General features: G+C 35.1%; 1 protein-coding gene across 1 annotated transcript in view; it reads right to left on the bottom strand.

The window, feature by feature from the left end:
- FGF14 (fibroblast growth factor 14) overlaps positions 1-19,915 on the bottom strand; it is a 201,351-nt gene that overhangs the window by 135,894 nt on the left and 45,542 nt on the right. The window contains exon 3 of the mRNA XM_045566625.1: positions 14,227-14,330. Coding sequence (XP_045422581.1) covers positions 14,227-14,330 — 104 coding nt within the window. The remainder of the gene's footprint in view (positions 1-14,226; positions 14,331-19,915) is intronic.

The following is a 19,915-nucleotide window of genomic DNA, read 5'->3' as shown; positions in this document are numbered from 1 at the left end:
CCAAATGTTTCTAGGTAAAATACCGTCATCCATAGAAAATATAATTAGGTATTGAACATAATGGTTAAGGTCATTTTAACATTCCACGATTATATCAATTAGCATACACTAATTATTGGCCAGATACGCAATGTTTCAGTAGAGCCCAGGGCAAATCTCTTATTAAGAAAGTGGCCAGAATATTTGATAATTGAAATTAACTGCTGCAATGTGCCACATTCAGTACTTTTCCCTAATCACTATTAGAAATATAATGTCTAATGAAGTTGTTATTCATAAAAAAAATAAAATAACATATTTTAGACCAGGCAGTCATGGTTTAAAAACTCTAAAGAATTTCTACTTGTTACTGAAGAGTGACCATCAGGCATAAAATGAAATAAGGACTGGCTTTTGTGGCTCAGAGAACCAAAGTATGATTGAACACCCTGTGCATTTAAACAACCATTGATGACATGGTTTTCTTTTCTTTTTATGGCTGTTGTTGTTATATTGCATGAATGATGCATAAAAATTAATAAGAAATTTGCTCACACTCAAATTCCTACAAGGTGTTACTTTTTTTTTCAAGATAAACACAGGGGAACTATTGCCCAAAGTAATTCTCCTGTCTACAGATTTCATTGTGCAAGCCTTCTAGTATAATGAAATTTTAAATTGAATAAAGGTTTGCTGCTATTTCTCCTGGGTATATATTTGACTTTGCTAACTCTATAAAACAGTCTTTCACATGGCTCAAACTTCATTAGGAAAATAGCTAAGCCATTTATGGCACCTGTGGGATAATTTCTTAATAATTTCCTTTATTTTAATATGATATTTCATATTAGAGTTTATTTCTCCACGGACATTAAAATAACTTTTATAACTTCATCCCTAGGTAAAAATTGTCTAGAAAACTTTTGAACAGTTTAAAAGTTGAGTATTAAAATATTGTTATAAATATAGATTTTTAATTGATACTAAAACACATTGAACGGCCATACTAGAAAAAATTTTTTTTTCCTTGGGGCCACAGTGTTTTATTACAAAAATAGAATAAAAACTTCAAAACAAAATAATCCTTTCTAATTTAATGAAAAATTTGTTATTTTTTATTATTTTCTATAGTTTTGCCCAAGGGGCCACCCATCACATAACTTGTATGCTGTAGCATGATAACATGAGTCACCTGCACACCACGGGGCTCCCAAGGCAAAGAGATGTGTAAATTACATATGCTTCATGGTCCCCAGGGTCAAAACTAGCATGAGTTAAATGCAACTCATATGGTAGTTAATGTGTTAAAAATAAAAACGATGTAGGTGTTAGGCATAAAGGCTACCAAGAAATGGTAGACAGAGTTATCTAACTTGCAATATCAATTCATTATTGTAAACCAAGAGGTAGAATTTTATTCAATAATTACAACTGATAATTTTAAAATACAAAACAATTCTCTTTTGCTTTTATTGATAATTTATTGTTATAAGATAGGAAACAAAATGTTAAATGGCAATATTTAAATAATAATGTGGTAGATGCTGTAACTTCTTGTAGAGGTACATAATTTTTTTACCATCATTTTATCATTAACACAATAGCAAAAATAATATGAGCACGTCTTGATTACAGAGAAAGCATTTGCAAATTAATTTTCATCTTTGCATTATAAGCATTTTATGTGGATTCTAATAAAAAGTTATTTCTCATACTACCATAGATATATGTCTCAAGGTAATGTATCATCATGTCACAATTGTATTCTTCATTACTTATAAGCAATGAAGACACTGATTTCTTTAAAGCTATGTCTGAAGCGCAGCCCAGGAAACTCTTGAACCATAGCAGGGTATCACTCACCATAGAAAATAATTGGCCACAAACATTCAAGTGCAGATGTCTTTTTTATAGAATGTCCTTTGTTCTTTTTGGTAGATGCCCAAAAATGGGATTGCTGGATCAAATGGTAGGTGTACTTATATCTGTTTAAGGTATCTCCATATTGCTTTCCACAGAGCTTGCACTAGTTGCAGTCCCACCAGCAGTGTATGAGTGTTCCTATCTCTCTGCATCCATGCCAACATTTATTGTTTTGGGACTTTTTAATAAAGGCCATTCTCACTGGAGTTAAGTGATATCTCATTGTGGTTTTGATTTTGTACCCCCATAATATGCTGAAATAAAAATAAAAATAAATCAAAAATAAAAGGAAAAGAAAATAATTGGCCAATGACAAGCATCTGTTACGTACTGAGTCTAAGGTATAGGGAGCACAAACAATGTTATAAACAGTCCATAGCTGAAAGACAGATGAGTTCATTAGAGAAGTTTATGTTAATAGTAAGTCATCAAGGATCAACTTTTTGTAATTATTCTCTCATGGAAAGCATATACAGTTAATTTACTACATAACATTAGCAAATGCTTCTCTCATGACAGAAACAAATATTCACCATTTATCAGGTTAGTACCATTGGGCACTAGTTATACCAGGTTAAAAGTGAAGTAGAATAATGTTCCCTTTTTTCCCAAATAATTATTTCTGCTAAATAATGGCCAGGAGCCAGGATTAATAACCAAATAAAATATCTCTACCTAGTCAGAGAATAAAAATGTAGTGATTCCAAAGCCTCACAAAACTATCTTGTCCCCATTATGTCTCTACCTCTATTGGAACAGCAAATAGAAAGCAATTATGATGCCTTTGCCTGATCTGGGACTTGCTTATTAACATGTGAGTCATCTCTGTTCATTTAATATAATGGTCAGATCTTAAAAACAATGTCCTACTCCAGATAAAAATCTTAAGAGATCTAATATGTACTTGGTCAGAAGTACACTATGTGCCTTTCCATGAAATTGCATTCTGTACTGAATGAATTATCTTAAGACCAAAAAACATTTAGTGAAACTCTAAGTAGCTCAGAGTACCATACGTCCTTCCATAACATAGAGAAATCAAAGTTAAAATGCAGTGTGCATGGCATCTATAGAAACTCTAAGTTCCATGAGACCATAGTTTTGTGTCTGTCTTTGTCACCATTATTTCTCTAGGTTCTAGGATGTGTTGGATCAATTCTGGCTGACAGTTAATATTAGAATGAAAATGTGGCCAATATCTTAAGTCCAATAAATGATCATTATTCTTTCAATGGTACTATAGTTTTAAAATCAGTAGGAACAAACAGAGCATAAAGAAGAGAAAACACTGAAAATTATCATCAAAGGAATAATTTTGCCAATTTTTAGTATATAACATGTGAAGAAGAATAATTTGGTTTTTCAATAAATATTGTTTTGGTTCTTTCTCTGCAAAAGAAAGAAAAATAGAGTAGTTTTTCATATTATTTATGAATTTTTAAAATAAATTATTTGTTCTTATTAATTCCAGAGTGAACTAAGAAATGGGATGTAAATTATTGGGGCAACATTGAGTATCCAGAGAGAAATTCCCAATTCCTATTCAGAGCCCAGATTCTCATAGTCCCTGACAGGTCGCTCCAGCATCCCCACTCCCAGTAAGAAGTACGAAGAAGGATAATTCTCTGAAAGTAAAATAATCAGGAAGAGAACTTACCAACTCAACTAGGGTACATGGTGTGCCGTGGTTTCAGTCATTAAGTCTCTCATATATGCAAATAATTTTTAAAGAAGCACAAATTTTCTCCAAATTTTAGTAGCTGATTTGTCATTTACTCTGTAATATATTGACTTTCTTTAGCCTTTATGTAGTTTGTTGCCATTTTTTGTGTGTGTGACATGGAGAGTGAAAACAAAGAGATGATAAATTTTCAAATATTGTTTCATCTATTGTTCTAGGACTCAACTTTAAGAGTGTTTGAAACTCCTTATATATAAAAATTCCATTTGCCATCTACTACCAACCGTATACTCTCCACAAATACAGGTAAACAAAATTTTAAATATTTTGATCTAAATTTTGTTTCTATTTATAGTAGTTTATAAAGTTTTCACCCCAGAAAAAAGTCAGGATAACAATGCAAACTGCAGTGGTGTTTATAATTTTTTCTTTGACACTAGAAGAAAATATAAAGCTGAAGTATTTTGTGTCATTTTATGAACCTGTAGAAATAACAAAGCCTTTTCTCTCTAATTATCATCATTCATGCTTTTGCTTTAAAGTGTTCATGTTTAAGTGGTAGCAATATTTACTGGAAATAAAAACCAGGGTTTATTCCCCAACCCCAGGATTCCCTGTTAATTTAAGAACAATATTACTACTCACTTCATCAACACAGATATGGCCATAGTAGAATGCAGACATTGAATATCCATGTTTTGTCTCTGTGTGGATCTGCCATGCTCTTTTAGGAAAGCAATTTGTAAATAAGTGCTTTTCTGCAATTCTAACTTGATAACTAAACAGACTCATATCATCTTTGCTGATGCTTAATGTTTTTCAGGGGGAAAAAAGATAAGTGACATGCACAATAAATATCATGAACATGAAGCTATTCAAGGAATAAATTTTAAAAATTTGCTATGGAAATTGATTCCACTTTAATAATAATCAATCAAAAACTTTAGATTAAAGACTTCCTGCATAGCCACCACTGTTGAGGCAGTGAGAGGATATGGAACAAATATATTCATGGAATCATAGATTCTGAGAAAAGACACAACTTGTAGAATTCATATAGTCAAGATGTCCTTGAATGGTTAACTCCTCTCTATTGGACTCTACATTTTTTAAAAATTTTAAACCAGAATTTTTTACTTATCTTTGAAGTCCCAGCATATATTGCACAACTGCTGTCAATGGGAGGCATACAATAAATGTTTGCTGAATGAGCAAATAAATTAACTCATCAATATACACGTCCATACCAAAAGCCTGACTCCTCAGCTAACATTTAAGCTGTAATTACATTGAGTAGAAATGGTTTTCCATACATTTTTTGCAGACCCTTTTGTTATCAGACATAAGTACTTAATTTTTGTTAAGTAGATATTATGATTTGGGGCACAGTTAAAACTATGTATAATGATGGCCCATATGGGATGAATCCACTCCCTATACGGATCATGGAAGAGGATTTGCTCCTGTCTTCTACAGAGCAGCAGGGTACTGTTGATCACCTCGGGAATGGGAAGGAAGTCTCCTCTAATCCAGAAACAGCACTTGCGCAGGAAGGCTCAGATAGAAACAAAGTTAAGTCTCAGAGAAAATAGAGAGTTAGGGAAAAGTAAACAATTTATTGAAAATATATATATATTTATTTTTGTTAGTATATTTTTAAATCTAAAAACCATTCATTTCTGAAGCAGCCCAGACTCAATGACATTAACCATCTGCTCTGATAGGATGCTCTTGTCCATGGTCACACCCTTTCCTTCAGCTCGCACTGGCCAGCCCCATGCTGACGGTCCCAGGCTGGTTTCCCCCTTGAGCTTTATGTGATGTAAACTATACCTCTTTTTCAGGATTGAAACAAGCCATTACTAGTTTGTAATTTAATGTCTTACATGTTTCTATTTTTTCTTATTTCATTTTCTCAAGTCCTTAGCAAAATCAAAATTCTTCTCTTTCCTTATATTATTTTGGTCCTCAAGGGCACATTTCTTGTCCCAGCCTTTCCATGGATTGATTGGAGTGACGACAGCCAGAACTCTTCTCCATGCACTTCCTCAAAGGCCAACTCATTTGGCCAATGATCATGGTCATGTCATTCTGATCACTTCAAGGCACTTGAACTGAACCATGAATTTATAAATCATATTAATAATAGTAACAGTAATCAACGGTAAAAATAAAAACATGTAATTTGAAAGTCATGGTTTGTAAGGCTGTGATGTAGACCTGTGTTTATCAAAGTGTGCTCTCCTTTGGGCCTGGGATGCATAGTCAGATTTATGATTCCTGAGGCATGTCAGACTCACTGAATTGGAATCGTGGAATCTGTTAGGTTAATGTCCTGAGATTTGGATACTCACAAGTCTACCTGAATAAGTCTTATGTGTGTGAACCACTATGAGAGGATCTGAAGACCTGATATTCCCTTCCCATATTATTAGCATCATTTTTACAAAAAAAAAAAGTTATGAATTTAATTTAACTCAGCTGGTCTTCTGCTCTAATAGTGTCCAAAACTGCTGTCATCCATTCTATATACTTAGGAATCAAATAAAATACTTTAGGAAGCTAGATGGTATGTTATTTAATAAAGTTCTTTGTAAAATCTAACTTCATGCTGAAGTTGATGTCTGTTCATGCTGATGTCATTGACCCCATTTCTTCATCTCTATCTCTCACGCAGGAGGAAAAGGACAACAAATACCATCCACAGCAGAACAATTCACCTGAAGGGTGTTATGCTGATGTGGAGGGTAATTTAGCCTTTCCAGTATAAATGAGCTTCGTCATCACCCAATAGTCCTTCAGGGGGACTAAACTCCACCTGGACATCCTGTGGGTAAGCTGAGTGTGTCCAAATCCGAATGCAGCATCTTCCTCCACCCAACCCCCTCCTCCTCTGGGTTTTGTTTTCTTAGTGAAAAGTATCACAGCTTACCTGGTTTTGAGCTAGTCACACCAGGTGCACTGTGACTCTGCCACACCCAGAAAGAATCCAGACAAACATGGAGTTCTTTCTGTAATTCCTTGGAAAACACTTTCAAACACCTCTCATCCTTTCCAACCCCTTAATTCAGAGATTGCAGACACCAACATCTCCAGACCCAGAAACAGAGTAAGCATTATGTGTAGAAACAAAGTAAACCTGTGGGTTTAGAGTCTGCCTTTATACCGTTAAGGAATGATTGTCACTGTGGCCAAACCAAACAGTGCATGGCTCACCTAAAGGCATTCAGAGCACATAGAAAACACACACACACACACACACACACACACACACAGACCCATATGTTCTATTTCTATGTAGTAAATGTTCTGTAGTTTTCAAGCCCTATTTAGTTTGCTTTCTTAATTCAATTCCTCAGTATCCTCACCTGGACTACTGCAGTGGTTTTTAGACTGCCATTATCTCTTTCCACTAATTCTCACTGTCACAAGTGTAACCCTATGGAAGTTAAATATACCCTTACTGTTTTTTTGTTTTGTTTTGTTTTGTTTTCCCTAGAGAATAACATTAACGGAGCCTAGCCATCACTCTGGAAGAGCAGGTTAGGGAAGGGGAAATAGGTGCAGGTGGCTACAAAGCTAGAGCAGATAAAGTATTTTTGGTGTGGTGGGAAACTCTGGACTGGGCTCTAAGAGGCATGATTTTGTTTTTCCCACACCTTAGTAGGAAGCTGGAATCCGGAATTAGGTGGATTCTAGTAACATGATGGAGTGAGCAGAAAACAGGGTGTCCCTCTCTTCTTGGAATATGTTTTCTCCATTTCCTTCCTCTTTCCTCCTCCCGTTCTCTCTCCTTTTCTCTCTCCTTTCCCTAATGCTGCCTAATGCATCTTTGGGCTGCTGATTTATTATCTCCTTCTCTTTCCATTTAGCTTTTTCCCCTCTTCTTTCTCATAGGCTCTCAATATCTTTTTTTCCCCTTTCCCCCAATTCTATTCTCTGTCTTTCATAAAATGTCACTGGAATTTGGATAGTCTCAAAGTACATTTATGTTATTTTATTACCTACTATTAATCTAACAAATAGAAAAATTGGATGCTTCACATTTTTCTTTTGTCCAAAAGCTAATTATATGTAGTTTAACAGGTGCCTTTGTTTCTCAATTCCTTTTTTTTTTTTTCTGGTTAGTGATCTAGGTAGAATCATGGCATTCTTGCCTTGTTCATAATCAATTATATTCTATGCATCGATGTTCACTGTCATGTTAATTACATGAATGCTGGATGTCGAAATTAGTATTAGGAGGAAAATTAGGTGAAGTACCATACTTGCTTCCTTATTACTATAAATTATTTTACCCAAGTTATCAAGGAAGGATAATAGCCATTTTCAACCTGGGTAATGTATCCCACTGAGCCATAGTATGAAAGAAACCACAGGAAAACTTAATGAAAAAAGAAATGTGTTTAAAGCATAAGTAAAGCTTTAAAATATATGTAAAATATGGCCGGGCATGGTGGCTCATGCCTGTAATCCTAGCACTCTGGGAGGCTGAGGCGGGAGGGTCGCTCAAGGTCAGGAGTTCGAGACCAGCCTGAGCAAGAGTGAGACCCCGTCTCTACTAAGAATAGAAAGAAATTATCTGAACAACTAAAAATATATAGAAGAAATTAGCCGGGTGTGGTGGCGCATGCCTGTAGTCCCAGCTACTCAGGAGGCTGAGAAAGGAGGATTGCTTGAGCCCAGGAGTTTGAGGTTGCTGTGAGCTAGGCTGACACCACGGCACTCTAGCTCTCAAAAAAATAAAATAAAATAAAATATATATGTAAAATTTGAAATTATTATTTAACATATCAATAATATAAGCAGAAACACTCTGACTAGGAGTAGAATCGTGAGAATAAGTGTGTGTACAATTTAAGTGCAATGCATAATTCCAAAGAAACACACAAACTCATTCACATATGTGAGGATTATTTATGTGTGTGTGCAAATATATATTCTCAAAAAGTGTTAGAAATTATTTGTGCAGAAAAGCATGCATATGGTGTCATAGATTACTAGAATAATCAAAGACATTAATAACTATCTCAAATTTAATACACTTTATAAAATAAAGAAACTAACCTATTTGGAGAGATGAAGAACAAAAGGTTAAGAATGGAAAATTTACATTCTTAAAGGTATATCTGTGTGTAACCAGGTGAACTTGGAGTCTTGCTTAGTTATAGCTTTGTCTCCCTACACCAAGGGAGAACAAAAGGATCTTCCCCAGGATGAGCAATCCCTAGAAGCTGCTGAGGCCCTTGGTTTGCCTGCAATGAATGTTGATGGCTGGAGATGGTCATTGTAGCTCAGTTTAATTAATCCCATGCACTGCCCAGTAGCTAAAAACAAACCAACAAACCAACCCTAAAACATTGAGGAGGAATAGGGTACCTTGCCAACACCTGATTAAATAATGAACGGTTTCCTGAGGATGGACATTAAGAGGTGTTATTCAAAGACAGGACAAATATCAGGGATGGGCAAAGAATTCACACAATCTCCCGTGAGCATATAATTACAGGTGAGCAATATGTATGACTTTATGTGTGTCACTCTAGGGAAGAATAGAAGCAGTTTCAGGGATAATAGGTACTACACTGAAAAAAAAAAACAGCAGTTTATTTCTATGCCCAAAACTTGAGCAACGAACAGAAGGGTATATGTTAAGAGGAAAATGACATCGTTTGATCACGTTTTGCTAGAGCTACAGATCCTGCAAGAAGACCTACAATTCATGGTAGGATGAGGCTGTCCTGTCTGGGTGCCCTTGGAAAACTGAGCACAGACAGCAACACAAGTCAGGACACATCAGTGAGAGGTGCCTGCCGGCACAGAGGAGGGCAGGTGGAAACCACCTTTGTAGAAGAGGCTCATAAAAATACTTCTGAAAAGTAGGATTATATTATCAGAAAACTATCTCATATAGAGTAAATAAACTTTGGGTACCTTGAAAATGCTTATTGCTAAATACATAGCATTTATCTTATTTTCCTTAATTAAAACACATTTCATTCCTACATGCACATTCACCCTGTATTGACGGCTGGGGGTGGTTGATGCTGGCCTACAGAGGTGATCAGTCGATACTCCAGGGCCCCTGGATTGCAGCACAAGTGAAGAATAGTGCAGATCTGCTTTCAAACTTAGGTAAACTCCAACTTAGTGGTAGAAAAGTTAGGAAATATAAATGTTTTATTGTATTCTGTGTTGGTTTTAGTGTCTGTGTATTCCTTCTGCTGATTCTCACCAACTCCCTTCTCATCACCTCGCTCTACAGTTACCATCATCTCCCCCATGGGCTACTGCAGCAGGGCCTGCTGTGTGGTTGTCCATGGCTGGAACACCAACCTTAGACTCACCAGCAGGAGGGAGCAGGGTGATTTTTATTAAACCTGCAGATTCCTGGGCCTCCCACCAGACCTACTGAGCTGAAATAACTATAGGTTGATCCAAGGAATCTGCATTTGTTCCTGGCTACCCAGGTGACTCTTATCAGCCACAATCTTTGCAAAACACTATAGCAGTATATTTCCTTGATTCACTTAAAAAATATACATGAAAAGGGATTATTTTCCTCTCCTGTTGTACCACCTGCTTAAGAGACTCAGATGAGACATTAATTTCAGGAGAAGACCAGGCCTTACTGACTCCCCAAATGCTTGCATCTGGGTAACAGAAACATTTACAGCACCATTAGGAAAATAATATTCTCATAAATGCCAGCGTGTGATAAAACAGCAATAATGAATCTTTATACATTTTATGTGAAATTTTTGTCTCATCATTCAGAAAAATCAAGCAGACTAAAACCAGAATTCTACACCCCAAAATTAACTTAAAACATCCAAGGGAAATCCTATGCTATTACAGATGAGGAGATAGACCCAGAGAGATTGGGAAATTGTAACACAGGTATCAGTTGTCAGATCCAGAATCCAGATGTTTTGAAGAAAGCCCAGGGCTTTATCCATTGGAACATCTGTCTCTTTTCCTGCCTGCCTTCCTTCACCCTCTTCCTTTCCTTATGTCAGAAGCACATTTCTGACTTCAACTCTTCTTCATCACTGCCCAGATGATGAATGATATTTTCCTTTCATTCCCAGTTTTTCTTTAGTGTTTAGAATTTACATTCAAGACCTTGGCTTTCTGTGGAAGATTTTCTTAGCCTTTCAAAGTCACAGGTTGTTTAGAAAACAAACAAGCAAACAAAAAGCTTGATTATTCCTCTCAGCACTATAAATAGTTTATAGCTAGTGGGAAAAAAACACTTTTTTTCTTTAAACATCATTATAAACTAAGTTTTGAGCAAAAGTATTTCTTTGTCAGTTTCTTTTCTGTGACTTTGCAGCTTATATTCTGCCTGCAAGCAAATAGTTTATATATAACATTTAATCTCTTGAGACACATCATTAAGTAACATATTACAATCATTATGACCACGAAAGAAATAACTATTATCATATTGAAGAAAAGATTCCACAGGGAACAAGTGCCTTCGGCATTGGAAATGTGATTACTTATAGCTCAGTCAAGATATCCTTTTCTGTCTCCCTAAGGTGGAATTATCTGACACATTGAATATCTTTATTTGGATAGCAAGGGATTATGAGAGTGACTTCCTGAAATACAAATAGAGAAATACACACCTAAAATCAAATCACTGGTGTGATGTTCATTTAACAGAATTCAACTTGAATGACCTGAGTATTTTACTGATGACATTCTAAATCTATAGATCCTCAATAAATTTGGTCCCATATTAGAAACTAGGTAACACTGCACAAACATTAAGCTGATTATTTTTAAGTGGGCATAAGCTTAAAATGAATGACTCCATATCCCAGATTTAAATATTTATGCACTTTTTTCATTAAATCTGAGTTTGACTGGAGTTGTCATTTTAAAAAATTTACTCAACTTTGTTCAAAACGTCTTAGTTGGGTTAACGATGTTTGTCATACCTTTTAAAATTTAAAGGTCAGATGTTAAATGTAATAAATTTGAAGAATATTAAAGATTCACTGTATAACATCAAACTTTTCCCTGAAAATTTTCTATGATTTTTATTTTTCATTCAAGAATATCTAAAGGAAACAGATATGTTTCATATTTATTATACTTCTTAATATTTGCCCTGAAATGAAGTTTAGTCCGTAGGTAACAGTTCCCTAAAGGTTTTCATTACATCATCATGTGTTTATAACTTCTTGTTAGAAAAGAAAGGTGCCAGACCATATTATGAAAAATGTCTGGTACGTGGAAGCAGTATAGAAAAACACTTAAAAATGTAAGCCAAGGAGTCAGACTAACTCTGCTTAACTCTTGCATTTTCTGTCTGCTACCTAGATGTTTTGGGGCAGATTCTTAAATTCTTTGTTCTCTCATTTTAATAGTATTTGCTTTAAAAAGGTTTATGGAAGGATGAAATGCGCTAATACATTTAAGGTGTTTAGAACAGTGCTAGGCAGAATCGACTATACGAACATTACCACTATTATTATGTAAGTATAGCTTTTATTATTACATAGTGTAATAATTGTTATATTGCACTCCATACCATTATTTTAGTAGGCTCTTGGTAACTACAGAGTAAAGGTGGTATTGAAATATTTCAAGTTCAAATTTGATTACATTGAAATAAACAGAGCCCTTTAACTATAAAGTGTTAGTAAAAACTTTAAATTCCTTTTCGTTTTTATCTAATTCCTTTTCCTGAGAGGTGGCTGAGAATTATAAAGCCTGGACTGGGCAGAGATCTTTTAGGGTGGGGGTTGGGCGAATAGCATCTCTTTCCAGACTTTGGGTTCAGAAAAAAAAGTCAAAAATGGGAGGAAGAGAAAATCAAGCTCTGTAAGTCAGAGAATGAAGTCACCAAAGGGGAGGCCCAGAAGACAAGTAACTGGAGAGTGAGAATCAAGGGGCTGAGAACAGAGAACAATGAGCCTGAAATCCTGGCAAATGCTGTTGCCCACAGCTAGTGTAGCTGATTCTGATTTGTCTGATTCCTGCGTAGGGAAGCCATATTTAAAATGCTGGGGACTGGACTTGGCAGTTAATACATTTCTTGTTTCTATTCCTGCTGCTTAGACTGCACCAAGCATAATCAGTAATTTTATTTTAGGATAAGCCATACACTCAAGATGATATACCTTACCTTTAAAAACGAATGGCATACATTTACAACCTCATGACAAAAAAAAAAAATTAAAAACATCTCAGTAACAAAAAGATAAAACATTTAAATTTCCTCTGTCATCAACATATATACCAGAGTACAACAATGTGATAAAATCATTAATGGAGAGAACTAGAGGCTATGGCAGATACTGCCTCTAATGATTTTCTGCCTCTCGGAGATTACTTGGGGGGAAAATAAAGAAACAAAAATAAAAGAACAAATGTCAAATCAATAAAATTGACTTGTATCTGAAATAAGGCATCTCTAGAAAATGATCCTTTTCTTTACTGGCTTTTTTCTAAAGGGAGCATAGGGAATTCTAGCTTGATCTTGCTCACAATGTGTTGCATATTCATCTTGTGCTAGAGAATGTCATTTGCATAAAGTGGGACCCAGTTCCGAGTGCAGGAACACCCTACAAGAAACTCAGATGAAGGCTCAAGAATACAGGAGCCAGCTTTTTTGAGCTCACCAAGAAGGGCATCTATGCTTGCATTTCATTTCTCTGACAGGATTTCCTAAATTTGCTGAAGAAAATATTAACAGATCATATTCCATGGAAACACCATTCCTTAGAGAATGTTTCTGCTTAAGATGTACACACACACACACACACACACACACACACACACATACACATATACATGCACATATACTTACTTGTACTTTTTGGATGCTGGTGGCGATATTTAACAACAACAGTTTTAACGAATGCAGTTTTTATATGAGGATGATATGCAAACTCAAATAAGAGCATATTTAAAGTCATTAGAAACATTACTCTATCATTTATTGCTCAAGGGATAGTGAGAAGAAGCACCTTATCTAAGTCTTTTTTGCTTGGACATGAGGCAGAAATGAATTCTAACTGTATTGTAATGTATGAATACAACACATCTGAGTACAAATTAGATGTCAAGAGAAAATATTCCAGAAAAGGTCATATGGCTGAAAAAGTGCTCAACTGCTAATAAACATTACCACAAAACTGAAAGACTATACATTAAAATGAAATATACATTTTAATATTATAAGTAGTTATTTTCCAGTAAAATATTTATACAATTTGAAGTCTTATTTTAAATTATGCTCCTTTTTCTTTTCTCTATTTTTAGAATTCACATTGTTTCTTTCTAAAAATAATAATGTTTTATAAGAAACTTGCTAAGTGCACTTCTAAATAGAAATACAAAAGATTATATTAAACCAACTCTTTCAAAATCCATCAATTTTCTGTGAAAATTTTTAAAATATGGCAAATGCACAATTCAAGATGTAATTATTATTCTTCCTTTAGATATATTCCCATAACCAAACATTGAAGAATAACAAATAAACAGCTTCTACAACATTTTAATAAAGATCAAATACTAAAGCAAAAATGGCAGAATCAATAGACATAGAACTTGTTTTTGTTGTTGCCATTGTTATTTTGCACACATCAAATGAATGGCCAATATCTTTGCATAGTACTTACTGATGGGTAGAGGTAACCTTCTCCATTCATGGCTATGTACAACCCTGTCTTCACTCCCTGGATGGCAACGACTCGCAGTCCCACTGGTATGAGGTTGAACAGTGCTGGAAAGATAAACATGGTCTGTCACCAACAGGCAGGAAGAAGCAAAGCACAGCACAGCTTTTTTTCTCTCATTTATTTAGGAAACATCATTTTTTGTTGATATCTTCTGAGAAGTTCTAATTAAATAACTTTTATTTCTCTTTATAATTAAAAGTTTCTGCTATGGGTAAAATTAGCACTTTAGCTTTAATTTGGAAAACTTCTTAGCAGCCTTTCCTACAGCATTCTGAAGAGCTAGTGGGATAATAAACCGAATCAAGCCTGTAATCATGACTCGAGTATCACAGTCTCTGACGCCATTTGGTACCAAAAAACCAAAATCAACTGTGAAGATTCTCAAAGAACAGAACTTAAAAAGTCCAAGTTGAATGTTTATTCTGACCCTTCATGCAGAAGGTGTGATTTGTCATTACAATGTAATCAGACCAGAAGCTGAAAATGTAATTTTAAAACTAAATTACTATTGCAGAACCAATATGATATGCCAGCAAAGCCAGGAAAAGATGTGCACCTGCCAATGGGCTAAATTTAGAAAGAACTAATCAAACTGAATGGCATGAAAATTTTAGAGAAACAATCCATTTATGTTTCCATGTTTTGTTTCTTCCCTTGCTGGTAAATAATAAAGGTATTTCTCTATATTGCATAGCGTAGATAGCAATGTTATAATTGATTTTTAAAAATCTTAATATCCTTCTAATGCATTTCCATGCCAGTGTTACATGTTGACTAGTGGGTCTTCTAACATCATTCTTATTGATAACTGCTTGACAATTTTGGAGAGTTTATTATACATAGTTATAAGAGAACTACTAATTATCCACATTGAGGTTATCTGCTCCCACTGAAGTTCTTCTTAACTGAAGCGTAATTCTAAGGAATAGGAGCAGGGCAGAACAGGTACTGAAAACACTAAAATGTGGAAGTAAATATATAAGTGAAGTATTTAACTTTAGGCTCTGAACTGTGGTCCACAAAGACAAATCATTTGCAAAATGTGGACAATTTTTACTTCATTTTAAGGTCTATGCAGTACATAATTAGAAATAGACTTTATAAATTGTGTTCTATTTAATTCTAGAGACATGTTTTCTCTTAATAGGGTAGAAGAAGTTATACCTTCTCTTCCAATTATTATCTATTACTGTTCCCAAGATCTCAAGATGTCTGTACTTCACAAATGGTGACAGGAAACAGCAGGCCATAGCCACGGATAACTATCCCTGGAAGAGTATTCAGGGGCATGACTGGTTAGCTGGATATTAGCTTTCACTATGCAAACTGACAGTAGACCGTCTTCTACTGGGCACCAGGGGATTATGACATATACAGAGAAGATGGGGTTTACTTTTGCTCATTTCTATGATTTAACATTAAATATAGGTAATGGGGTTGTTGAGTACTAGGAGTTACCTGTGTCAATGTGACTCTCAGTAGTCCTTCCTTGTGGGAGAAGGCCATATTTACTCTTGTTTAGAATACCTGAACTCTTTTACCTCCCTTATATTTTGAAAAAATGAGCACCATGGGATAAATCCTGATTTCCATGCAAAATATTTTTGGGAGAAAATAACTGTATGCCTGTCCGTGCAACCTATTCTAACCTAGGCAATTCAAACCTAATTATTCTAATCTTTATGCACCCCTAATGGCATTTGTGGGTGCTACATATTTGCTATAGACCAGACGGTATAATTCTAGAAGGCAAATGGACCATGAACTCACCAAATAATGGGGTATGGGAAATAGAAAAAGTATAGAAGGTAGTCTAAAATGGCCATACTAAAAAAAAAAAAAAAAAAAAAATGGTAGTAGTTTTTTTTTTTTCAACCAGGATTTTTGTGGGAACCTGCATGATAAATAAGAAATATTATAATTTACAAAATGATAATAAGAAGTGAATCTTTGTATCCACTATAACATGGAGAGCCATTCAGAGCTGACCATGATGGAAATGGTGCTAATTAAAACCACAGACACCCACATTAATTGAAACATCATTACATTTTTCTACTCTCTGTATTTTACATAATTACAAAGCAATGTCACAAAGCCCAGAGGTGTAAGAATAATGAAGATGTTTGAGTGACTTTGTTTATTCTGTGGAACACTCTAGTTCTCCATATAACAGAGATTTTCAACCCCAGCTGCAGATTAAAACTAGCTGTGTTCATACAATAGGATGGCCAGGCTCAAGCCCAGAGCTATTAAATTACAATCTTTGCCAGTGGGTTTAGGGCATAAGGAATTTTTTGAAAATTTATGCCCTACAATTCTTGTATTAAAATTTTTCAAAAAGCTTCTCAAATGACCCTAACATACAGGCACAGTGAGAACCACCAACCTAAAACTTGTGAGGTGGTGGTCACTGTGTCACTGACAAATTTTACACATCCAGTTACCAGGTTGAGAATTTCTAAGGTGAGAGGAATTTTTTTTTTTTTTTTCTGAGACTTGAAGCACCTGTATAGTCCTACTCTGCTCACAGTATCTGTTAAGTCTGGTCATAGCGACAATGAAGTTTAACAGCACAGAAAAAAATTCATGGCATCCCCAAAAACAAACTGGTAGAAAGAAAAAAACAACCCCTAATAAAATACCATAGTTCATGGTAATGCCAACAGTGAGAATTTTAAAGAAATACACCTCTGAAAACGAGTGTAGTGATAAAGTCACCCAGGTGCTCACTTCCTTTTGTGAAAGATCTTTCTTGGGCACATAGTAGCTAAAATAATAAGCAGTCAAATTGCTACAGTGTCTTCATCACTAGGACCATTTACCCCTCATCAATGGTTGTCTTGCCATTTTTCCTTCCCAGAGATCTCCAGATCTTAGGAAAGATGAGGGGTAACCAGGTTCACCTGCTAGTGGGCCTTTTTTTCTCTACTCAACTCATCTAAAATTTTTAGCAAAGACAACTTAGCAGGATGGCTCTTATTTTTCCTCATTCTAAATGATCCCATATTTAGTAGTGGGAAATGTGTTGAACTCCAATCATGAAGGTACAAGTCTACCGTTTTGTGATTTGTTGACATTTGGAGTGATATCTGGGTGAGTTTTAGGTTATTTCTCATTATTTTTCCTATTCAGGGATGACTAATCCATAGTTTGTATTCAGGGAATTATCAAAAAATGGAAACGTGTTTATGAATTATTACATCCTTATTATATCACCCTCCTCCTCAAACAAAAAAAAGGCCGTACTCTAATTAGGACCCGTCTGTTATCATTTCTAATGCACACACCTTATTTTTAAACAACTCTTTTCAGTGCTTACATTTTTCCTAAGATTCATCAGACTACAACAATGAACCAGGAAAAAGAAAATATCTTAAAATTCATCCTAAAAAACAGTGTTTTTCAATTTAAAAAGGTGACAGGACACAAAAGTAGAGTTGATTAGCAATTCTTATTGCTTTTATAAATCTGCTATAATCCTGCCAATCTTTATTAAATTTTGTACTCATATAATTTGTATAGTCTTTTGAGGAAAGAACATTTATCTCACCCTTTTTTATTCTTTACATCTTTGCAAATGTTGAAATAAGTAACAAAACTAACCTACTTGGCTTACAGTGCAAATCAAAGGGAATATAATGTGTAAGAAAAGCTGTCGACCAGATCTTTGCATACGAATTTGAATCTCTCCAGCATGAGTATTATGATTTGGTTCTTATTTGCTTTTGCAGGGGCTCCTGTTCCTGCTTCTTTCTCAAGACTGTCCCTCACCAACATTTGGGGGGGTCAGAGATTTCAATAGTTACTCAGAGTTTCTTGCTCCTTCTAGAGCAGATACACAATAGAAGGAAAAAGCCCCATGCATCTAGTGAACAGAGATGGAGTATTTTTTTTTTTTTTTTTTTTTTTTTTTTTTTTTTTTTGCGACAGAGTCTCGCTCTGTTGCCCGGGCTAGAGTGAGTGCCGTGGCGTCAGCCTAGCTCACAGCAACCTCAAACTCCTGGGCTTAAGCGATCCTCCTGCCTCAGCCTCCCGAGTAGTTGGGACTACAGGCATGCGCCACCATGCCTGGCTAATTTTTTCTATATATATTTTTAGTTGTCCAGATAATTTATTTCTATTTTTAGTAGGGACGGGGTCTTGCTCAGGCTGGTCTCGAACTCCTGACCTCGAGCGATCCACCCGCCTCGGCCTCCCAAAGGGCTAGGATTACAGGCGTGAGCCACTGCGCCCGGCCAAGATGGAGTATTTTTTTGTATCTCAGCTTTCCAGTTTAGTGTTTAAAAGTGTTCAGGTAATCCAACCTAACTATGTGTATGCATGCATATAGACTTTCGTAATGTAAAAAATATTGTGCTGCTTATTCAATTCTGAAGCATTTTGCTTTTAAAAGACAATTTCTTAAATGATATTGATTCCCATCATTAAGGGTAAACAATTTGTTTGGTATTACAAACACACAAACACACACACACACACACACACACAAAACCTAGATTAAAAAGCTAGATAAAAAATCCATAACACCTTTGTTTGAAAGAAGTTATTTTTCCAAGCAGTCCAATGAAGCATTTTCATACAGCTATAGTTTATTTCATCTCTTGAAAACTTTTGTCATAATAGGGACGATGTCAGTCTCTAGTCTGATGAATCTTTCATAGTGTCATAGCTCATATAGTGATCAGAGTTAGGGAAAACTATAATAGTTCTTATGTTCTGTGACACTCTGGCCAAAGAAAATCAGACAACATTGAAGAACTTAGGAATCTCTAAACTCCATGACCTCTGCAACTGTGAGACGTAAGGAAAAGGAAATGCCTCTTGACAAAGAAAGGGTAAGGAGTTAAAAATGGGAAAAGAAAATGAGCAGATATACTTTTGTTAGCTCAAACAATAAGAAACTGACATCTTCATCTTTGGTAGGTTAAAGATGGGCAAATACTGATAATTTTAAAAGATCCAACCTAGTAACAAAATTTCAACAAGTAAGCAATATCAGACACAAAAATGCCTCCTCTTTCTTCTCTGCACCAGAATTGTTTTAGCTTCTTTTCTCATAAATTGAGAGGAAACAAAAATAAACCAATAAATACAGATAATAGGGAAAAGTTTAAAAATAAAAAGGACGGTATGAGGCACAAGGAGAGCAAAGAGATTAGAAATTGAAAACGAAAAAATGTAGATCTGTTTTATGTCATTAGCTGCTCCAGAATCAGTGTTAACTGACCATTTGATTATTAGACTTTAAAAGAGAAAGTACCTATAATTTGATTATGTGTATGTATTATTCAAATCCTCCCTTCTTTTCATGGAATGATGTTTATATGTGAAGAATAAAATATGAATGAATGAAAAGATTCATACCCACTGCTGATCCACTAGTAATATTTTAATTTTGCTTTTCACTAACTCTCCTGAACAGTAAAAACTATGTTTATTTTTCAACTAATATGCTAAATTAAGAAAAATCCAATACCAATATAAACAGAAAATGGGAAAGGAAAAGACAGACAGGTGAGCAAAGAAGGACACCAGACAGAGAAAAGTTATATGTAAAGAAATGGCAAAAAGAACACAGACATTGATACAATGGACGGTGTTTGGCTTTCTAATAAAAAGAATTATC

This window comes from Lemur catta, chromosome 13 (genome assembly GCF_020740605.2).
Source record: "Lemur catta isolate mLemCat1 chromosome 13, mLemCat1.pri, whole genome shotgun sequence".
In the NCBI taxonomy this organism is placed as follows: Eukaryota; Metazoa; Chordata; class Mammalia; order Primates; family Lemuridae; genus Lemur; species Lemur catta.
Note: the sequence above shows the minus strand (reverse complement) of the source record. Positions and strands in the feature narration are given on the sequence as shown.